The sequence below is a fragment of the Haliotis rufescens genome, unplaced genomic scaffold (assembly GCF_023055435.1).
Source record: "Haliotis rufescens isolate VD_foot unplaced genomic scaffold, xgHalRufe1.0.p SCAF_7, whole genome shotgun sequence".
NCBI lineage: Eukaryota > Metazoa > Mollusca > Gastropoda > Lepetellida > Haliotidae > Haliotis > Haliotis rufescens.
Window position 1 is genome coordinate 52,896,676 of NW_025964361.1, and position 24,242 is coordinate 52,920,917.

Sequence of the window (24,242 nt, forward strand, 5' to 3'; positions counted from 1 at the left end):
ACTATGTTTATAATTATCAAACGTTAAGTAGTATATATAAGCACTCTGCACTTGTTATTGTTGTCAACATAACATGCTTGCGACGGCCTATGCTCGTGTAAACTCAGCTACAGCTGATCTTCTATAAGGGGTGTTCTCACTGTGCCGGCAGCCATTGTTTAGGGTAATTTAGCTAATCTACCCTTTGACAATAGAAGGATTAAAATGGGGAATATCGAGACGGCAAGTTTTGGTCCGATGGAAAAGGAGCACTGAACACAATTTATGAATTTCTTAAATTTATTGATTTCAGACATACAATCATTTACAACCCAACAACAAGATGGGAAACACAAGATGGGGAAAATAAATACATTTTTCACAATTACATATGACACGTTAAATCATATCACGAAAGTTCATCCTCGACATATTTCGTGAACACTTTTCACCATAGCTAATAAGTACCTGGCTGGTGTCGGCAGTGCGGCAAGGCATGACGGCTAATCCGGATTAACTTGATTAATCTTAATTAATCCGAATTATCTGTCGGCACAGTGGGAACAAACCCTTCTATAATCGCCAGTATGTTGACACATTTAGAAGACTCGACCAATACAAGCACGTAAACGAACACATAAACAAATAATTTTAAGAATTACGTAATGATACCGGAGATTCACGGATGATGCTTCATGACATCGGTATATAGTCCCCCCCATTCACGTGTGTGTTAAGGTGACCACCACTCCTCGGTATCAAACGGTCCTGTGACAACAGCTGCAGCAGCAGAGGCATCACATCTGACGCATCTTCTAGAGCAGGAGGTGAGTGCGCTGGGAACAGTATTGTGTTTAAGATATTTTTTTGCATTATTTTCATGTGGCTGTAGTTAATCTGTCATGGCTGGTGGGTACTGCAACAAACAGCCTTCCAATTGTGGTCATTCTTTAATTGGTTTGCGTAATATATAATTCCCGTCCAAAACCAACGAACTGCCGTTTGAAAGTACGGGATTTTGTGCTGTATACAATTTAATCCACGTGTTATAATATAATGTATTTAACAAAAATGTACAGAGAAGACATTTACGATTTTTTCGGTTTTCATTTGTATGCGATCTTTCATTAAACGCGCATGATACGCTCTGGAGTAGTGCTTGTTACAAAAGCAGAAATTATTTTTTGTTGATGAAAAGTCAATGATGATGTTTATCGCTAGCAATATGGATAGCTCTTGAAAAAGCGCCCTTTGCAATTGTCATTACTGTTGGTAATACTCCTTACCTCTAGATAGGCTTGTTTTCACTTTAGAGTGAGTGAGTTGTGTTTAACGCCGCTTTTAACAGTATTCCATTCTATCACTGCGTGTCAGCTTAATGTGGGAGGAAAGCCCGAAGTGATGCATGTCTTCGACGTTTACCAGTTCGATGAAACCCACGAGCACGGGTATGGTGCTGACAAACCTAGAAACATAATCGGGGCGAACCGGTATTCGAACCCACAATCATAGGTTTCTGGCGTGCCGAAGGGAGGCAACTCTGCACAGCGAATCGCGGCGCCTTAGACGACTGGGTCACCCGTGCCCCCCTTTTCCCTTTATATGTATTTGCAAAATTTCAGCCATCTTTGTTAATTAATAATCGCGATATTTCACGATTCTGTTGTGGCGTGGTGGTTAAATTTGATTATTGGAAGGGAGCCGGGGTAGCGTGGTGGTTAAAGCGTTCGCTCGTTACGCTGAAGCCACGGGTTTGATTCCAAACACGGGTACAATACGTGAAACCGTTTCTTGTGTTCTCCCCGTGATATTGCCAAAAGCGCTGTAAAACTTTACTAACTCACAGTTAATTGTTGACGTCGCACCCAACCATATTCCAGCTATATAACGGCGGTCTGTAATCCAGTGTCTGACCCCATGAGCACCGACCTATGCAATTGGGATACGATGATATGCATCAACCAAGTCAGCCAGTCTGACCACCCTATTCTACCCCGGATCAAGCAAGTCATTGGACCCGGTAGATCCGGGGTAGAATAGGTCTTCAGCAACACATGCTTGTCATATAATGCGACTGATGCATCAACCAATTCAGCGAGCCTGTCAGTGACCACCCTATTCTACCCCGGATCAAGCAAGTCATTGGACCCGGTAGATCCGGGGTAGAATAGGTCTTCAGCAACACATGCTTGTCATATAATGCGACTGATGCATCAACCAATTCAGCGAGCCTGTCAGTGACCACCCTATTCTACCCCGGATCAAGCAAGTCATTGGACCCGGTAGATCCGGGGTAGAATAGGTCTTCAGCAACACATGCTTGTCATATAATGCGACTGATGCATCAACCAATTCAGCGAGCCTGACCACCCTATTCTACCCCGGATCAAGCAAGTCATTTGACCCGGTAGATCCGGGGTAGAATAGGACTTCAGCAACACATGCTTGTCATATAATGCGACTTATGCATCAACCAATTCAGCGAGCCTGACCGCCCGATGCCGTTAATCGCCTCTTACGCCAAGCAATCGGTTGCTGAAGACCAATTAACCCGGATCTTTACGGGGGTCTAATTATTGAAATGCAGAAACATAATTTTCGTGATTTCTTTTTTTCAGGATGTTACCGAGACCCACCGATTACATGGAGGTGATGACGGATTATGACCAAAGACCTGGCACCTGGGGGACTGTGAGGTCTCTTCAACACGCTGCTCTGACTGAAGCGGTGAAACGCAGGGACCACGATGCTGTCCGCCGCCACCTAGAGGCATACACGAGCCGAGAGAGGGTGGATTACGTGGTTCCCTTCACAACAGCGTGTATGTTAGGTGACGCTTACATAGCGAACATGTTCTTATACCACGGGGTAGAAGTTTGTAACATATCACGACCCGTCCCAAGCAACCTCCGCATGCCTGTTATGTACTGGCCGTTGATCCAAGCAAGTAGATCCGGGTCGGCAGACCTTGTACAGTGTCTCCTCCACGAGGGCTGTGATGTCGATGTCTGGGATGAGGATGGGAACACACCCCTCATGCATGCATGTGGAAAGGGACACGTGACTGTAGCTCGTCTCTTGATTGAAGCCGGCGCGGATGTCAATCACCAAAATATGAACTACATCTCGCCATTAGTGAAGGCAACAACATGTACTAAGCCCGAGCTGATCCGATTATTGCTGGTAGCTGGATCAGACCCAACCGTGCTGTTCGGTGTCTGTCTTTACAACTGTATTGCCAGTAACAACCCAGAAGGTGTAGGTCTCTTGTACACGGTCTTCAAAGATTGCGTTAATGATGCTGGGTTGACGTCAAGACTGCGCCTCTTGACGACGAGAAAGGACTTGAACGTAGACGTATCCCGGATGTGTTCAAGTTTCTCTTTAATACCCGCTATTCAGGTTGCTTGTGGAATGGACAAACCTGACTCTTGGAAAAGTGTTGAGGTTATTCTAAAATTCGGAGCTAATGTCAGCATGGTAAATGGTGCTGGGTTCAATTGCTTACAGTATGCTTGTGGCAGCGTGAATGTCAGAACCATACACTTATTGTTAGCCTGTGGAGTTTACCCTGAATGTGACGGCTGGAGGTCGTTGTGGAGAGTCTTCCCGTCCATAACGTTGGAACAAGAGCCTCACTACCTCAAGTGTTTAAAACTCATGGTGATGGCTGGGTTCGAGATGGACGAGGAGTCTGCGAGGGTATTCAGTGTAGCTGTAGAAGAATCCGATCTGTCAGACATGGGGAAGGTGGAGTTTTTAGCCTTCATCCACGAGTGTAGCTCCACACCGCTCAGGCTGACATCTCTGTGCAGGATAAAGATTCGCCAGTGTATTCCGGTCAACATTGACCTCAACATTAGAGACTTGAGTCAAGGCTACCAGCTGCATTCCTGGGATATCTGAGGTTTTCTGATGTGTTGGAAGCCAACTAGTGTTTCTGACCATTTTGTATCAATCCCACGATATCTTGATGTACATAATTATAGGCATTATTGCCCTTGGCCCCGTTCCGCTAAGCGACCATAACGCTACGATTGTCTGGAAGTTACGATCATCTCACCACTAAAATCTCTTTGTGGAACGGAGCCCCGGCGTCGAAATCATTATTTTCTGACATTCTGAATTGAAGTACTTTTTTAAGGCCCCCAGGGTGTTTCGTATGTCAAGGACTCTGCATGTCCTTACAAACATCGGACGCAAACTTTCAAACGGATATGTGATTGTTACCTGCAGGGCCCACTTGCACAATGCACTACGACTATTGTAAGCCTACGTTTAGGTATGGGAGTTACGATCATCTGAGCGCTAAGATCGCTTTGTGCAAGTGGACCCAGTTTCTTACAACTGACGGACCGTGGGGAGTCTTGGTTATGACAGGTCCCCCAGCAACCTATGCTGGTCGTAAGTTGCGCCTTAATGGATCGGGTGGTCGTGACTTGGTTGATGGCCTGTCATCGTGCCCGGACCCCGTATATCGTTGCTCATACCAATCACCAGATTGTGTGGTCCAGAATTGATTAATGACCGCCGTTATGTAGCTGAAACATTGCTGGATGTGGTGTTAAACAGTTGTTTTTAACAAATTTAATTGTAAGTATTAGTTTTTTTATTTTGAAAATAAAATGTTAAATAATTAATGCCTTTCAAACATCATATGTGAGAGAGAGCTAAGTGACGTTGGTCGTAAAATATGCACCACTTTGATGAAACCACGATCATAATTTCGCAAATCTGTGATTCGAAGATGACCTTATACACCTGAAGAACTCATATCTACACAGCAATGCCCATGAAGATCCGGGTTACAATTGGTCTTCAGCAAACAAAGCTTGATGGGTGGTCAGACTCGCTGACTTTGCTTGGTGCATCGTATCTCGTGATGGAATAACTAGATTGTCTAGTACGGACTCGATATTTACAGCCCATCGTCTTGTAGCTGAGTGCGGTGTTAAACAACAAAACAAAACACAGCAAACTGTTGCGTCTTTGATAACTGGCCACACGCCGGATCCTTCTCATTCTCTGTCGGGGCACGTGGGCGCTCACTGGCATCAACTTCTGCCATACACATTTACATAATTTCATAGCTAACATGGTTTAGTAAGCACTGCGAAACACAATGGTTTGGAATTCAATCCTTCTCAAACCAACTGGAACAGGACATAATGATCCTGTGCGAATCGTTTTCGGCTGTAGGCAATGCAGTAAACCGTCATATACCTCCAGCAGTTAATATCGGCTTTTTAAGTAACTCGGACGACTCGGCCATCCTGACATACTTTCTTTCACCGAAGTGGTAAACGTCTGAGACCTGCATCCCTTCGGGCTTTCCTCCCACATTAAGCTTACAGGTCGTGATATAACTGGAATACTGTTAAAAGCGGCGTTAAACCCAACTCACTCACTCCTGACACTTTCTGAACAGGATCAGGATTATCCAAGCGACCCGTTCTAAACCTTCTTTTGTTACACACCTGTTGAGAAACCCATTTGAGATAACTGGTATCAAACACAAGGGCGGATCCAGCATTGTTAAAAGAGAGGGGTCCTCCCTCAGACCCCCTCGACACCCGCCCCCTTGGATCCGCCACTGTCAAACGTGTGAGATCAAACACTAGGTCCGTGATTGGCTACTCCATGGTGATGACCTAAGGTCAGACTATGACCATGATGACGTACTATTTTCCTGATTGAAATCCATTGATAAGTTTTTCGTGATTCAGTCGAATTCACCAAGGCCTACGTCTGTGTATTCTACCCCGGAATCGTCACGGGTCACGTCTGTGTGGAAACATTATGGGTTTAGTGTGTTAATAAATGTTCTTTGATCTTATTTAATTTGCATTTTCATCATCGCCTTGATAATCCACAGATGTGTCGGAAACTTTTGTTTGGAGGGTCACACTAGGTATGAGTAGTAAGCAGTTAATATGCCATTGCGATCATAAGAATTAATATAATTGACAGTTGTTAAAATGGTGCGATTTTAGGGTGGGAAATAAATAAATTACTGCACCATTTATCTTACAACTCGTTTTAAAATTAAAGCGAAAGATTGGGTTAAATTAATGACGATTTTGCTCGTTTTGAAACAACTCGTGAGGTAAAAGGTATCTGATAAACACTCGTGCAGTAATCTTTATATTCACCTTGCATTGTTGGAGGGAGACAAACTGATTACCATACACATGACAACCACTGAAAGAAAATAACTTCACAAATAGATTCCTTTTATTCAATTGTGTTATTCTATTGTATTAAGTAGCGAACACAATGTTAACAAATAGATTCCTTTATTCTATTGTGTAAAGTAGTGAACACGATTTTAACAAAAAGATTCCTTTTATTCTATTGTGTAAAGCAGTGAACACAATTTTAACAAATATATTCCTTTTGTTCTAATATTTTATTCTATTGTGTAAAGAAACGAACACAACACCAACAGGAATGAGTAAGCTCCCATGATTGCAAGAATGTTCTATGACCAGCATGGAAGATCACAAATGTACAATTAAGGAGATACATACACCAGCTCACAAAGAAACAATGCCAATCTGGAAGTGTTCCTTGAGGGTGCCAAGCCCTTCCAGTACGCCAGATGCCGAGCCTGTTGGCAGTGCAGTATGCCGAATGTAATGTGTATCTGCAACGCAGATGCCAATGTAAAAAATAATTTGCATCTTTTTTCTTGCAAAGAGTGAGAGCATGCATGTTCATGCATTCTATGTCTAACTTACCCACCAGCTGTACACTGATAAGACACATCCAATTAAATGGTATGCCGGACGCCTAGAGGTTATTGGTTGGCACCCTCGTCCCTATCGACCTGATTAACACATTTCTTGATCAACAAACTAAGGTAATATTAGAAATACATTTTGTCTGTGCAATACTTATTTATTGTATATGTTACAGTCAATATGTGAAATAAGTGAAATTTTCACTGAGGCAATTTACAAAATGCCTAAATATTTAAGTATTAAGTAATATTTTACCATTATTTTTCAGGCAGTCTTTTGACTAAGAGTTATGAAGAAGTTAAAAACGGCTTAAAAGCATCAAAATAGACGATTATTCTGGGACTATAAGCCAGCCACAATATCAAAACAAAATAGACATTGTCTTTCGTTTTCTTTTAATCGCATCATTTTAAGTCACTAGGTGATGAAATAGACCATAAAAAATGTTTGGAAGCCGTTATCAAGATATATTTCAGAAATAGAAGAGCGGGAGTTGTTTATCCATAAGCGTACAATAAAACACTGCAGGGAGAATAAACCATGAGGGCTTCAGTCGTTTCTTATATGAGATATCAACATTATGTACAGCCTCTTTAAGGGTGATGATAAAATATACAATCTTTAAAACTATTTACACATATTTAAATAATGACTCCCTCAATAGAATCCGACCTCCATTTTATGCACAGGTTGGTATTTCCAGGATATTCCTCACCTCGATTACCTGTACCTTCTCTCCAAATACCGATTTTCGTATCTCTCCCACTTTTGGATGTGATAGTACGGCCACTGCTTTATCTGTTTCCGCCTCCATCTATTGGGAACAACTCACTAGACATTCCCCTCTCAAAAATAACGTCATCCAATATACCTCTTCAAGTTGCGAGTGCATGTTCGAATCTCCAGAAATCATCTCATGATACAACAATGTTTTATCGTAAAATAAACCATACTTCGTTTTTCATTGTTCTTTGCGATTTATCGCATAGCTATCTTATATTGATAAATAAAATGAAAATAAATTAAAAGTGACTGAAATATTTTGGCATTTTGAAAATTGCCTATGTGAAAATTTCAATCATTTTACACATTGTTTTTTTTGTTTATTTTACACATTGACTGTAACATATATAATATAGGAAATCACTTAATAATTCAGGAGTTCCCATCGGGAAGGTGTGATTTCTGGCACAGCAGGTTGGGACTAGCTGGGTTTCACCACATCAAGAAGAACATACACTTTAACATCCGAACATCTCCAACAGAAACAAATGATAACTAAACTAGAACTACCTTCCAGGGTCATTCAGTAGGTAACAAATTTTAGTAAAATGAAGACACCACATTTTGTAAAAGACATGGTTGATAGATACAATTCATAGTTACCATGGTAACTCATTTCACATATATACATTCACGATGAGGCCTTTCTCGTTCAATCATGCTGCTAAAAGATTAAAACAACGAGGCTGTAGGCTGGATGAAGGCCCTATTTCCATCATCAACTATGAAAATAATATAAAAAAGTCCGGGAAATATCTTGGTGTGTTCCGAACTTTTTGGAAATGATGTTTCAAATCCTGTTTTTTGGTTCCATTTTGTTTTTCTGCTTGATGAAGGTAATGTGACAAACTAGTTCTACACATTATTATAATAAGATGGAGACTGTTTAAGGCATCTTCTCCAAGCAAGGGAGCAAACTGACTACAAAAGTCGAGTTTCAACCCTTGCTGAACTATGCTGGAATTTCTGGGTTCGTGTCCATCCTACTGACCAATCAGATTCCACCTTTCATATCACTTGTATTTGCTTTAAGCAAAATGGCGGCGACCCATAATCAAGATCTATAATGTTATAAAAGGGGTCTTTCTTCGCAAAGTGCATCAAATCATGAAAGGATTTGGAAAATATTTGTTGATGCTCAGTTGACAGTGCACATGATTTGCAAATCCTGCTATCGACCAAAATCTGCACAGCAGTTTATGAACTGGATGTTGACTTCGTTATGTGATTTGGATTGGACTATGCATAGACTCATTAGTCCAGCCAAAATATAACTCCATAATTCCAGCCTCTACAAAAGTGGAAACTGGACTTTTACAGTCAGTTAAATCCCTTGCCTCGGGAAGATGGGTTTAAGGCCGGTTTGAACAATATTCCAGTTTATATCACCGCATGTCAGCTTGATGTGAGAGGAAATCCCAAAGTGATGCAGGTTCTAGAAAATAACACTTTGGTGAAACCCACATGTACGGCCCTGATGCAGACAAACACGAAAACATAATCGAAGCAAACTGGGATTCGAATCCATGATCCTAGCTTTTGGAAGGGGACACAACTGTGCACAGCAAATTGCAGCACCATAGACACCTAGGCCACTCATGCCGTCCAAGGTCAACAAGACATGGCTAATAATCTTCAGTGGATTCTGAAATACCTGGGGTAGACAAACTCATCGCTTCTCTCTTGTACACAAAACTTGAAAGACATGTCAATAGCAGTACACACATAAGCATCTTCATGATGACAAAACAATACACATAAACAATCCCTTTTCATGTCAACTTGATAAATGCATAAATTCAGCAAGAATGGATAAACAATTCCGGGCACAAGATGTAAATATTCAAGTAGAAACTAAATATTGCAAGGGCAATATTTATTCACATAATTTTTAACAATTTGTTTTAAAACACAAAGCTTTTGCTACAGGACTAGTAAGTCACTGTCAGTTTTTTTTATTTAATGTTAACACACAGTGGAGCATCTTAAACTTAAGAAGGTATTAATTACCAAAACAGATTGAAACACCTGACTCTGAAGTCTCAATACTAGATACCTGATTCAACATAAATCCTACTGAATAAAAATCTGTTAGACACACATTCCAAAACCATGAGACCAGCACTGTACTAAAAAGCATCTGCAGTGTTTCCAGTCCCAGGGAAATGTGTTTCTATACATGAAAGCATCAGGGATGAAACTGAAAATATATCATAGAATCAGCTATTTTTTCTCTGAGGATGACATCTGTCTTTCAACACAGCACTGAGCAATATCAAGTTATATGATATCGGTCTGCAAATAATCGAATCTGGACCAGGCAGTCCATTGATTGATATTGTGTAAAATGACCCATGTCATTGGGTACGATGAAACCCGTTCAACCAAGTTACTGAGCCTGACCATCCCATCCATTTGGGCGCCTATTACGACTAGGATAGTTTCTCGGGACCAGTTGTAACCGGAATCCCCACGTAGGTCTGAGCAGTCATACTTCTTATATAATCTTGCTGAACATATAAATGCCTTTAACATAAAATGGGCTCCCTAAGTCATGGCAAAATAACTGGCATTAATGCACCCAATATCACTTCTGACTCCAATTGCCAGGTTTCAACTCATTCATTTCAAGTGGTTATTTAAAATGTCCCTGTTAACAAAGGGAGACAACCACTACTTCACACACACATCTAACCTCATGAAAGTTACTCATTTCAAGAGGTTATTTAAAATGTCCCTGTTAACAAAGGGAGACAACTACTTCAGTCAAACTCAATCTAACCTCATGACAGTCACTCATTTCAAGTGGTTATTTAAAATGTCCCTGTTAACAAAGGGAGACAACTACTTCAGTCAAACTCAATCTAACCTCATGACAGTCACTCGTTTCAAGTGGTTATTTAAAATGTCCCGGTTAACAAAGGGAGACAACCACTACTTGATGACAGTCACTGAACCATGGGAAATGTGCAAGACTCAAAACACGGATAATTCAAACTCAAAGTCATTCATAGTCCCAGCATCACACATGCAGAGCATGTCGATCTTTGAAAGCTAACTGATACTCAGCACAATTGTGATAAATGCACAGAATGCTTGAGTTTTATGTGCCATAAAGTCAGCAAAACATTTTGGTCAGCTGATGTGTGATTTGAATAATTTTCTTACCAACTGCCAAGAGTGACCTTTTGGAAGATGCACAGAACAATATACATGTACACTGCCGATTCCTAATCTTCATGAATTTCTTATTACAAAATGACAACAATGACTACCTTCCTTGTCTGTAAATTACAACAACAGCCAAGCCACACTAATTTACTGTCTAAAAGACTAGTCAACCTTAAATTAATTAAATAAATTGAAAAAACTAAATTCTGTGTTTGAATGTAAAGAATTACTAGTACTCATGACATTGTTTTGTTTATATTTTTGTTAAACATAATATTTTGAGATAATTTTTGAGACGTTATATAAATCAACCCCAAAAACTATTTTCATTTTTTCACATTGTTTCATGTCTCTTGGCATATTGGAAATTTTAGCAATTGAGCAATGTCGCTATAAACAATAAGGAATAAATCCTGATAAACAACCAAGGAAATAATTGCTATAATGCACAGATTTCTGTTCAAACACCATAATTATTAGCAGTACCAAATGAAAGCTTCAGATAAGATTTAAGAAGTCCTCTTCTTCTTCAAAATCAAAGAAGTCCCCATCCATTGGCCCCATCCCTTCGAAGAGTCTGTTGAAGCAGGAGTTGTTGGACATGTTGAAGTGGCTGTAGGGATTAGTCCTGGACAGGGTGTGGTTACACAGCCAGCAGAAATAACACCGACACTTGGTACACGTCATCTTGTTACAACCATCGATTTTCTGCAAACGAGGAAACAGACCTAAACAAACTGCTTTAACACTGCTGCTCCACAGATACCTTCAGAGCTAAAGTCATATGTTGTGAATTATTTATCCTTCTTGTTAGAAAATTGTATCCGTTATGAGTATTTTTCATATTAATTGGATGTTTACGGTCATAATAGCAACAGGCGGTGTAGAACTAAACCTTGCAAGGCTTACTTCTTCAGGGTCGGCTTTCAAAGTAGCTTTGCTGCCCACTTTCTCTCCTTGCCATATTTTCGAGTATATCTATGTACACAAATATACTGCTCAAGCACCTAAAGCACCATTCCTTTATTCTAAACATGCTGAAAGGCTATGAATGACTATAATATGTTTTTGTGTTCATCAAGATATATGCGTGAAAACCAGAGTGCATTCTGTATAAATCCTCATAAATCCGTGTGACACTGTTCGGTGTATTTCTCAGCTGTATGTGTGAACTACAAAAAGGACACTATTTGGCGTTCTCCTCACCTGTATGTGTTCTACAAGGAGGACACTGTTTGGTGTTCTGCTCACCTGTATGTGTGTGCCACAAGAAGGACACTGTTTGGCATACTGCTCACCTGTATGAGTGTGCCACAAGAAGTACACTGTCTGTTGACTTCTCAACTGTATGTGTGTGCAACAAGGAGGACACTGTTTGGCGTTCTCCTCACCGGTATGTGTTCTACAAGGAGGAAACTGTTTGGCGTACTTCTCACCTGTATGTGTGTGCAACAAGAAGGACACTGTTTGGCATACTGCTCACCTGTATGTGTGTGCAACAAGAAGGACACTGTTTGGCATACTGCTCACCTGTATGTGTGTGCAACAAGAAGGACACTGTTTGGCATTCTGCTCACCTGTATGTGTGTGCAACAAGGAGGACACTGTTTGGCATACTGCTCACCTGTATGTGTGTGCAACAAGGAGGACACTGTTTGGCATACTGCTCACCTGTATGTGTGTGCAACAAGGAGGACACTGTTTGGCGTTCTGCTCACCTGTGTGTGTGTGTGCAACAAGGACACTGTTTGGTGTTCTGCTCACCTGTATGTGTTCTACAAGGAGGACACTGTTTGGTGTTCTGCTCACCTGTATGTGTGTACCACAAGGAGGACACTGTTTGGTGTACTGCTCACCTGTATGTGTTCTACAAGGAGGACACTGTTTGGTGTACTGCTCACCTGTATGTGTGTACCACAAGAAGGACACTGTTTGGCGTACTGCTCGAGCCACTCGCTGGACCACGTCTCCTCCAGGGCCTGCTCGATTGTTCTCTTCCCATACTTCTTCTCCAGGAACTTCTTCCCCATTTCATCAGCTGCTTGATATTCCTCTCGTAACTTCTTCAACTCATCTGCAACAAGCTTGCAATTAATACTGTATCTAAAGATCTGGTATCTGAACCAAACCTGTCAAAACCTCTCGGTTTAGATCACGCTTCACTGATCAGTAACGTACTGTTGAAGAGGTTTAAGTAACTAAAAGACAGTGAAGGCCATCAAACACTGCTTGACATTGGGGTGTAAAAATTCATTTTCCTGACAATACAATGCATGCTGGTACATTACCTTTCGTTTGATCCCCAATTCCCACAGGGATATATGTAGGATTCTAACAAAGTGCCCCTGGCACACGGACTGGGGAAAATCATTAAGTTCTTCAAAGTTGAGATCTTTTTAAAGTTCTTCGCTGCATCAGGTCAATATTGTAAAATGAAGCATTAAGTCCTGTACCGCTACTTCTTTTTTGGTCCAGTTAAAGTCAGGTTACCATGGTTACCATCAAGCCAAGAAGAACATATCCTCATCAATACAGGAACTAGGTGGTGAAGTGAAATGGGGTTTAATGTATCGTTCAAGATTATAGCGACGTGCATGCACGTGTGTGTGCTTGTACTAGTCTGGACTAAATGGCCGATATTATAGTCCTAGCCCACTGAGATACCATGCCGCAGTTTAACAAAAACCCTAAACAGACAGTATACTGACTCTGAGCCGACCAGTCCTTGTTTTAGCCCCTTAATGCCGAGTGCCAGACAGGGTAACAACAAGTACCATCTTTTAACGTCTTTTGGTATGACATGGACGGGGATTGAACCCCCGACATTCTGCTCTCTGGGCAGAAGCTCTACCACTAGGCCATCGAGGTGGACCAACAGAGGAATAAATATTTTAGTATTGGTGTCTATGGGTCTCACAGCTTTTAATTGTACGGGTCCAGGGTGTAAAAACTGTGGATCACAAGCTACAAAATTTGGGTCCCAGAGACAAGTCAAAAGTTGTATACCTTACTATACCACAAGTGACATAAGAATGTGCACGCTCAGAGACCATTAGTTAAAAACCATTAGGGAGACTGAAACAAATTTACAAGTTCTAGCGATAGAAGATATTATTACTGATTTTATTGTTCATCTGAGTGAGTGAGTGAGTGAGTGAGTGAGTGAGTGAGTGAGTGAGTGAGTGAGTATGTGAGTGAGTGAGTGAGTGAGTATTGTTTTACCCTGCTTTTAGCAATATTACAGCAATATCACGGTGGGGGGACACCAGAAATAGCTTCACACATTGCACCCATGTCGGGAATCAAACCAGGATCTTCAGTGTGACGAGCTAACCCTTTAACCACTGGGCTACCCAATCAAGTGACCAAAGCTTGAATCCATATGGAAACTAAATAAGCGCCATGCCTTCATTATGTTTCATAAGCTGGTGCATTTACAGTGAGCAAAAAGTATAGTTAAGTATCTTTTTTGTCAAATTGCCTGTTTCTATGTAGCCCAATAACATAAATTAAAAGCTTCACTTAGTGAGTGAATTGGGTTTAAAGCTGCTTTGAATAGTACTCCAGTTATATCACGGTGTGTCAGCTTGATGTGGGAGGAAAGCCTGAAGTGATGGTTCCCCTGGACATGTTACACAACATTAAACAAGGGCAAAAGTGAGTGTGGCTCACTAATACCCCCGACCTGCCTAGTGTGTCAGTAGTTTCAAATTAAATAGCTTAAAAATAGTGCCAAGCGTGGCCCTGTAGCTCACCTGGAAATATCTAGTTTCAGTGAAATAACTGAAAAAGTGAAAAAGTAAGCAGAGCTTACTAATACCCCCAACTTCAACCTTTTCGGTGTCATCTCTGCTTTAGCATGTTTAGTCATGAAAAATTCATAAAAAATGGAAAATGAATAAAAACATTTTTTTTCTTTTGACCATGTTGACTGCACCCCTCCATATGACACAGATTATATGCACTTAGTTTGAGAAGAATCCACTGAATAGTTTAAGAGAAATCTTGTGGACAAAGTTTTCGGACGGACAGACGGACGGAACCTTGGTATAACTATATACCCCCAACCTAAAAGGTTGGGGTATAATTAGGTAAGGGGCTGCATTCCAGGGTATACATGGTATACCCCCCGTTACCAGGTTACCAGTACCAGTTCTGGACTCACCTGACTTGATCTTGCAGGGTGACAGTCCATGGAAGACCAGCTTGCACAGAACACAGAAGACGTAATGACACGAGGGGCAGGACGCCATGTTGCTCTCCCGGTCCATGATGACGGGGAACTGACAGACGGGGCGGGGACAGTACACCACGTCTGTCATCGTCTCCAAGGACGTCTTCAGGAGCAGCTGATCGTAGCGAGTGAACAGTTCAGGGGAAACCAGCTCCTTTACCTTTGTGACAGAGAGAGGAATTTTGTCATTCAATCTGGCTTCCACAGGAGATGCATCCCCCCGCGACAAGGGAGTTAACTGACTTTATAAACCTATTGTTGGCATCTCTCCCTCAACCAATCAATCACCAAAACCGAGCCTACAGTCACACCAGGTTCTGACATGCCTTCACAAATGGGGGTCCAGGGGATCCCCAATAATATATTTTAAGGGTCCTTGCAGGCAATATGAAATTGTGTAGTGTACGGATGGATAACCGTGCTGATAACCATTTTCTCAAATGTGGGCCCACATTGTTCCCGTCATATATGGTGATCGAAACAAGTGGGCCCACATTTGTATATCTCCTAGTAGGAAGACGTTCTTCCGTCATAGTGATTGCAACAGGAGGGACCACATTTATAAATCGCTAAGCTTCATTAGCCTGGCTTACTTATAACCATTTTCTAAAATGTAAGCCCACATTGTTCCCGTCTTATAGTGATCGAAACAGGTGGGCCCACATTTGTAAATCGCTGGGCTTCATTGGGTTGACTGAGTCATTTAGACTAGTGGGCTCACATTTGCATGGGTATGTGACATTATATATTATTCTCATTTTGTAATATTGATGGGAAATATCTTTATAAATGCACACAAAGTCTTTGAAGTTTGAATAACGTCATCATAGCTGACCACACTAGTTTTGCAAAAATAGTTACAAAGCAAGAAACTTAGATCTACTTCAATTTAAATTTACAGAGGCAATACCACTCATTCTACTTTTTCAAGTATAACACATCAATCTGATGATAAGTTTGCCGCTTGAAACATGTCTACACTTGAATTGATCTCGGACATGACAGTCATGATACAAGCCTCAAACTTTTCCGAGAACATGTTCCATAAAAGGAATAACTCATGAATATTAATGACCCCGCGACCTAGTTTGGCGATGTTCGTAGAAGTGAGTTCTGCTGTATTGTCATCGCGTTTGTACATTCTAATCCAATTATAAGTAATAATACTTATTTTAAATAGACAAAATAGCAGTTCGTAATGCGGGTTAGTTTACACTGTACATATTCTCAACAACAAGTGCGTTTAGTTTCGAATGTGAGCCCACCTCGAACTTTCGATTAGGCAAACGGAGTTGGCTTCCTTCTCAAACCACCGATAATGCGGTTATTATTATTATTATGTATTATTATTACTTTAGAGCCTAGAATGAACCAACAATCATGTGGACAGTGGTTATGATTTATCGATGAATTCAGGCCTCAAAGTTGTGACTTAAACGGTCGCCAATGCGACCTAAATTTCAAATTGGCTACTGTCAAAACTCAAGTACAGTTTCCACTAATATATTCAATTCCAAGACTAATCATGCTAATGCTGTGACTTGTACATATAATAGTTATTTGATAAATGATAATTTTGGCTACCTACACTATTGGCTTGACTTCTTAATTTTACCACTGGCTACCAGGAAAAAAATACTTAAAAATTTAAACTTTGAGGCCTGATGAAATAACAGACACCCACAACTGCTCTTGAAGCATTGTAGGTACAGTGAATATTATTGTGCGTCCCTAAGATGCAGTACATCTTATATTCTTTTTCTGCATCCATTCTCTACATTTGTGTGTACTGGATGCAAATTTGTGCATTGTGCAAAACCGTGCCCAACCCACCTGAGCAGGATGTGCCTGTGACTGACACTGGTCCTCGGGGCAGGTGAGGGCGGCCACGTTCCCCTCCCCGATCTGTATCACAAAGTAGTCCTTCATACAATCCTTGCAGTACACATGGTCACACTGGATGAACTGAATACACAGGGACCCCAGCTTCTCCATGAAGCACACCTTACAGGAATACACCGACTTCTGGAACTGTCGCAGCTGCTCCTGGTGACTGAAGTCTCGGATCGCCGGCAACAGCAACTGCTGGGACGCGATGTCCTGAATACCACGGGGGTCAGAGCTGGAGGGCGTGTCCTCGCTTGGGTTAGTCCTGGGGGTGAGGACATTATCACTCTTGCTAGTCCTTCGGAGGCACACAACATTGGACAGATCTAGCGGAGATGAGAGATCCAGGAAATCATACGCTTCACTCTGGAGGAAGTTGGTCCACATGAACAGAATCACACATCCTGAGTTTTCTTCCCAGAGTTCATCAAGCTTGTGACACAGACGTGACAGCTAGGGAAAGGACAATATTATTATTATAATGATGTATTTGTTTCTTCTTTAATGCTGCAACATTCAAACTGTATGACATAATCGTTTCTGCACCAGACAATCCATCGATTGATATTGTGAGGAACAATCCATGCTGTGGGGGTAAGATAATAACCAAACCTCACCACACGATCCATATAGTTGCCTCTTGCAAACAAATAAACAAACAAACAAACATGGGGTAGGCTCCTTAAACAACAAACAAACAAACATGGGATATGCTCCTTCAACAAACAAACAAACAAACAAGCATGGGATAAGCTCCTTAAACAACAAACAAACAAACATGGGATAAGCTCCTTAAACAACAAACAAACAAACATGGGATATGCTCCTCCAACAAACAAACAAACAAGCATGGGATAAGCTCCTTAAACAACAAACAAACATGGGATAAGCTCCTTCAACAAACAAACAAACAAACAAACAAACAAACATGGGATATGCTCCTTCAACAAACAAACAAACAAGCATGGGATAAGCTCCTTAAACAACAAACAAACAAACATGGGATAAGCTCCTTCAACAAACAAACAAACAAACAAGCATGGGATAAGCTCCTTAAACAACAAACAAACAAACATGGGATACGCTCCTCCAACAAACAAACAAGCATGGGATAAGCTCCTTAAACAACAAACAAACAAACATGGGATATGCTCCTTCAACAAACAAACAAACAAACAAGCATGGGATAAGCTCCTTAAACAACAAACAAACAAACATGGGATATGCTCCTTCAACAAACAAACAAACAAGCATGGGATAAGTTCCTTAAACAAACAAACAAACAAACATGGGATATGCTCTTTCAACACACAAACAAGCATGTGATAAGCTCCTTAAACAAACAAACAAACATGGGCTAGGCTCCTAAAACAAACATACAATCAATCATACAATCAAACAAACATGGGTAGGATCCTTAAAGTTAAACAAACAAACAGTTCCTCTCACCATGAGGGCAACAAGCACAGGTTTTTGGCGACTAATACTAACCTTGAATCCATATCGCGTATGTCACTTTAACAATTAAAACATAAACACACTAACACAGGCAACTCCCTTGGAATAAGTAACCGTACAAAACAATTCCGAAATAAGCAGCTTGTGAATGTTCTGCAATGCAAAATTAAACACACCTGTATCTGCAAAATGATCAACTACTGAAATCAGGGAATGACTCACCTGGTGCCTTGTGAGCCACTTACACGACAGTGTGAACTGTGGGGGTTGGACGGACGGGTAGTCGGGGGGCAGGGCAAAGTTCAAGGTCACTGGCGGTAGAAACTTCACTTCTGTTAAATCTTGTGTCACATTGTTTGAATTCGCTGAAATGTAAATCATGAAATTCAAACTTAAAAAATGCAATCAATTAATGGTAATGACATGTACACTTGGTATTCACAGAACAGAACACTTAATATTTCACAGCAATGAACAAAACACTTAGACGGAACAACTGGCATACAAGACTTATCTCCCAACAAATTGTCTTCATTTATCATAAGTGTCTGGCCCGTACACAAACTGTTGACTGCCTTTACACGTTAGTTCCTTGTTAGTTGACAAGGCAAAAATATTGACAGACGGTCATTTATGGAGTTAGTGTCACTTCTTGCCGTTTGTTTATCTCCTGACACTGTTTCACCATAACTGTAAATTTCTTATTTACCTTGTCAATTGAGAATCTTTGTTTCACAAAGCGCCATTTTTGTTACTTAACCAGCATGTATTCCTTAGCTTCCAACAGACATTTCAAGAATATTTTATGATGAGGTTGATGTTCTATATCATCACATACAAATGTATGACAAAGAATTTTGGCGACGTCAAATATTTATTATTACTTTTGTCTATATTATTTAAGATTTTGCAAACTCCCTCGAAATGTCTCTCAAGGTTTTACATTTGTAATGAGAAAAAAAACAGTTTTCAGGTAAACAACTACACAAAATGTATATAATAAATATGTGACGGGGGAAAGGGGATATTTTCACTCTTGGCTACGTCACTCATGTAAATATCTTCTCCTCACCCACTCACAAACTCGATACATATCCTCTACATACCCAACAAAAACTGTATCTAGATCTGCTCAGAGGGTATATAAGGCCCAAGTGGGCATCAAATGGCAGTACAAATTCCCACATGTGAATTAATAACTTCTCAGTTCATGTCAGTACAGTTAGAGCTAATATGAAGGCTTCATCAAGACAGCTTCTATTGCACTGAGTGTAAGTAGACCAATAAAAGGAAGATGCTTCATTTAATATTAGTGCACATACAATAATTAAAATACCTCAGAAAAATTTGAAGTAACATTTCCCCCACTTTGCTTACAACATGTACCAAGAGCACTTTGTTTTGAATCCTCGGTAAATCCAGGACCACAGTTATCAATAATTATGCAATATCACGACAGCCTGTTAGGAATTTAATCTGGGCAAGATAAACCAGATAACTAAAAAAATTTGAGTAATCATGGTAATTACATTTTACTTTATTATCTGCCATTAGAAATATTTTTGGAAAATTAATGATGAATTCCTTTGATAGAAATTGATGAAAAGGAGGCTGAAACTGCCCCAACAAACCTTCATCTTGCTGTTTTTCTCTGTGGGGATCTATCTGGATGTAGAATGGATCGGGGAGGGGGAAGCAGGCCACAAACTGGCCCCCTGGCTCTTCCCCGTCCTGGGAGAGTGTCAAAACGCTGTCGTCATAGATACTGGTCAGGGCTGTCAGCTCATCTTCCTGGTCCTCCTTGTCGGCCATTGCTTACATCTGCAAGCAACACACTGAATCAGCAACACACTGAATCAGCAACACACTGAATCAGTAACACATATTGTATGCAGACTTATTTCCTTGGAAATATCATCTCTATTAATCAGAAATGATAAAATAATAATAATTTGTTTGTTTGTGTATCTGTTGTTTAACGCAACACTCAGCAATATTCAAGTTATACGACAGTGGTCTGTAAACAACCGAGTCTGGACAAGACAATCCAATGACTGACATCATGATTACATGGGTCACTAAACATCAAGTCTAACCCGAATCTCGGAACCAAGTCAAATGAAAGATAAATCACAAAAATCTTATTAACTGATAAGGCAATAAGGTCATATAAAATGTAGCCGCTATATTTATTCAAGGATCCAAGGAAAGAGTTGTGGTAATCTACCCTAACCCAACCAACCATAAACAACGAAGAGGTATGCAAACATACATCTTTTCCAAAACAGAATAATATTTGTTGAAATATATCTAGTTGTTATAATACTATTTGGTGGCAAACAGATTGTATAATCGCACCTATATAAGTGGTCTCAATTGAAGCACAGGACCATGTAACTAATAATAATAACAAACTCGCAGACGAGGCCGAAGTCCTTCGTCCTCGTCTGTGAAATTGTTTGTTGTTAGTTACACAGTAATATCTTGAACATGTTGAAACCATCGTGTTATTTTGTTACCATCCCATGAATATGCTATGTGATGTCTAGACTTACATCTAGTCTCTGAAATGAACATATCGTACAGAAAAAACAGTTGTTCAGTTATCTTAATAAAAATCTAATAAAAAGGGAGCCCAGTGATACCCTCATTTTCAGGCCTGATACTGCAGTAATCTAGACTTGCCAAACATTATAAACTTGCATGGGCTGTAGTTGATATAAATGTATCAGGGTCTGTAAGACAGACTATGTGATGTCCCGCGACCAGGCTACACCGATGACCACTGATAACAACTACAGTAGGCAAGTAGTTGTTTGTCTGTACCGGTTTGCATGAACTGAAAGCTAATTATACGTCCAAGTTAAAAAGCCTCCGTGGAATAAATGAAAATGAGTCTCTATGTAGTCGTCTTCCTGAACGACTTTAGAAAGAAATAACCGTCAGTATTCAATCATAACAGTGAAATGATAAATATCAACACATCTTACATGTGGCATCGTCATTGCACCGTTCTTCGTAAGCTTTCGCGTTGTTTTCGTCCTTTATTTAGAGTTACTTCCCTTGTACTTCCTTTGGTCATTCGGAAATAGTCGGGGAATTCCGTTTCAAAGGGGGTTTCCCGTTGCAACTGTGGGATTGTCTGAAGATGAAATCAAGTCAGCTCATTACATAGAGGATTCATCACGAGTGTTTTTTAATATGGGAAATATCAACCGAGTCTTAGTTAATCGGTATTTGCCGAGCCTTTGGCGAGGCAAATACCGATTAACGGGACGAGGTTGATATTTCCCATATTAAAAAACACGAGTGATGAATTCTATTCATCATTTTCACATTTTTGCTTCCAAATTAAGGAATAATTGCATTAAACATTAACATCAGCAACTTGTCGAAATCTTACGTATAGATCGTGCGTAGTGATACATGTTTTCCATAGCCATGTAAACCAAAATAAACAATTCGCTGAGAAAAAAAGTTCCTCGGATTATTTTAAACAAAATACTTGAACAGACTTTTGCAGAATAATTGAAACTTTAATAACGGTAACAACAACGATTCTGTGTAATCTGATTATATCTCTGGTGTAACTTCACTTACAATATATAGTTTCAAATCAAACCGCTCGCTCTTCCGGTTATCTAATTTGCATATCTAATTTGCATACTTATGTCATTGGGGTATGACATACATGTTTTTATGTCATAAGCTTATGTCATGGATAAATGCTTAAGTTAAATGATAAAATAATTTATTAATGATGAAAACAGAAGTCACAAATGATTTTGTCGTGAGAGTTTGCTTCCATACTCTCATATGAATGAATTAATGAATGAATTCAACAGTATATTAAGGGAACATGTGCAATTCAATTGTTTAATCAGTATGTTGTGCCACGGACCTATATAACCAGTCCGTGGTTGTGCGAAAAGAAATATGTGAATATTTAGATGTAAAGTGTGTGTATATTGTTCTGTATCTGAGTAGCGTAGTTTAGATTTACCCCGCCTTTACCAATAAACAGTATTTCGGTTATATATACCACGGACGTAAGCCCGACATGACGCGGGTACACGGGTATGGTGCTAACTTCTTACAAACCTAGAAACCTGATCGCAGCGAATCGGGATTCGAACCCACAACGTTAGGCTTCTGGCGTTCCACTCTGCACAGCGAATTGCGCCCCCTTAGACGACTGGGCCCCCCAGGCAAATATGATGCTGATGTCACCGTGAATAGACTGATAGCCATAGTTTAGGAATCCTAAGCCATCGGAATATTCCAAGTTCAGTCCATGCCATTGTATCGATCAACGTGAATATCAGGATATCAATACGTGTTTCAACCGTTACACCTCAAATCCATGTACAAAGCGTTGTCAACAAACAACGGCGTGTGTATAATTGTGAGTGTAGCCGGACGTTGTATAACTGATCATCAATTATACAGACAGACAGACAGACAGATATTTTTATTCAGTATAAGGCCACTGGCCCTAAATACTATAGAATAGCAGAGATATACAAAGGAGACACAATCTATGGATAACAACTTCTTAAACAACGTTGTTATCCATAAATTGTGTCTCCTTTGTCATCGTCAACTTCTAAGTGATGCGGGCGGTCGGGTAGCCTGGTGGTTAAAGCGTTCGCTCGTCACGCCGAAGACCTGGGTTCGATTCCCGACATGGGTACAATGTGTGAAGCCCATTTCTGGTGTCCCCCGCCGTGATATTGCTGGAATATTGCTAAAAGCGGCGTAAAACCAAACTCACTCACTCACTCTAAGTGATGCCTATCAAAGAATTCAGCAGATATATAACCGTCTGCACAATATATTTATACTTAATACATACAGAAGTAGATGTGTAATCGTGTTAAAACGAATTTAAGGAACAGTATTTCTTATTAGATTAACCTTCAAGAGGAATACACTTATGTTATGCAATATTTCATAATCTTGTGATGAAATCAATATATGAAGGAGTGTATGGATGGGATGGTTATGTATTTATCTTGGGAGATTATAAAATTCACACACAAACAAAATATTCAATTCAACTTCAGCAAAATATTTTCCCTTACTGAGACAATATGACCAGAGTGTTTCTTCATGGGGTGTAGAATGGTGTCTTCCTGTATATACTGCAATGTTAAAATTGCTGTATCTGAAGCGTGATAAAATATATGATCATCAATTTATTGATTTGGATTAGGGATGCTGTGGGTCTTTTCATTTTTATGTACATACCCCATCTCGCCCATGTTCACTGTAGAAATTATATACATACATTTACTCAAAGGCAAACGTATGATCATACATTACACATAATTTATATAATTTAACTCACTGAACGATTCAAGTTGACAAACAACTTGTCTTAAGACAGACTAAAACAAGTTCTTTTAGTTTTCATACGTATTGGATTATAAAAAATAGTCACTCATTTTTTCCCTTTCGGACCGATTTACAACTCAAGAGGGATGGAAATAACATTTCAACAGAACTCATGTAAAGAACACGATCTTTATTTATAAATCTTTAATTTAAAAATATCTTAAGGAAGAACATATGGTCCACATTTAGCCCAATCAAATACCAGTAAATCTTTAAATCTTCAAAGAAAACGATCGAAGTTTTAAATCGTTCACTAAGCTAATAGGTGCAGTATATACTCTATCCCCATTGTTTAGTATACTCTAGGGACAGTAGAGTAGCCTAGTGGCTAGAGCGTTCGCTCGTCACACCGAAGGCTCAGGTTCGAGCCCCGACGTGGGTACAATGTGTGAAGCCGATTTCTGGTGTCCCCCGCCGTGATATTGCTGGAATATTGCTGATAGCGGCGTAAAACATACACTCACCCACTCACTGTATAATCACTCGCGTAAATTCTGGTTAGAATTGACCTTTAGCACCCATGCTTGACGTTAGATGCGACTAATGGGATCGGGTGGTCAGGCTCGCTGACTTGGTTGAAGCATGTCGTC

At 40.2% G+C, this 24,242-nt stretch overlaps 2 protein-coding genes across 2 annotated transcripts; one reads left to right on the forward strand and one right to left on the reverse strand.

Annotated features, from left to right (window-relative positions):
* Positions 1 to 555: 555 nt before the first annotated feature.
* On the forward strand, positions 556 to 3,885 carry LOC124133764 (ankyrin repeat and KH domain-containing protein 1-like). The gene is made up of 2 exons (XM_046498288.2): positions 556 to 806; positions 2,598 to 3,885. Exon 2 carries the CDS (start codon positions 2,599 to 2,601, stop codon positions 3,883 to 3,885), a length of 1,287 nt encoding a protein of 428 aa, XP_046354244.2. The 5' UTR covers positions 556 to 806; position 2,598.
* Positions 3,886 to 7,735: 3,850 nt separating this feature from the next.
* On the reverse strand, positions 7,736 to 21,333 carry LOC124133675 (E3 ubiquitin-protein ligase RNF14-like). The gene is made up of 7 exons (XM_046498133.2): positions 21,246 to 21,333; positions 19,887 to 20,076; positions 18,478 to 18,620; positions 16,744 to 17,250; positions 14,842 to 15,070; positions 12,578 to 12,750; positions 7,736 to 11,384 (listed from the first exon to the last, which is right to left on the reverse strand). The coding sequence occupies exons 2-7, from the start codon at positions 20,065 to 20,067 to the stop codon at positions 11,175 to 11,177; spliced, it is 1,443 nt and encodes a 480-aa protein (XP_046354089.2). The 5' UTR covers positions 20,068 to 20,076; positions 21,246 to 21,333; the 3' UTR covers positions 7,736 to 11,174.
* Between the last annotated feature and the right edge of the window lie 2,909 nt (positions 21,334 to 24,242).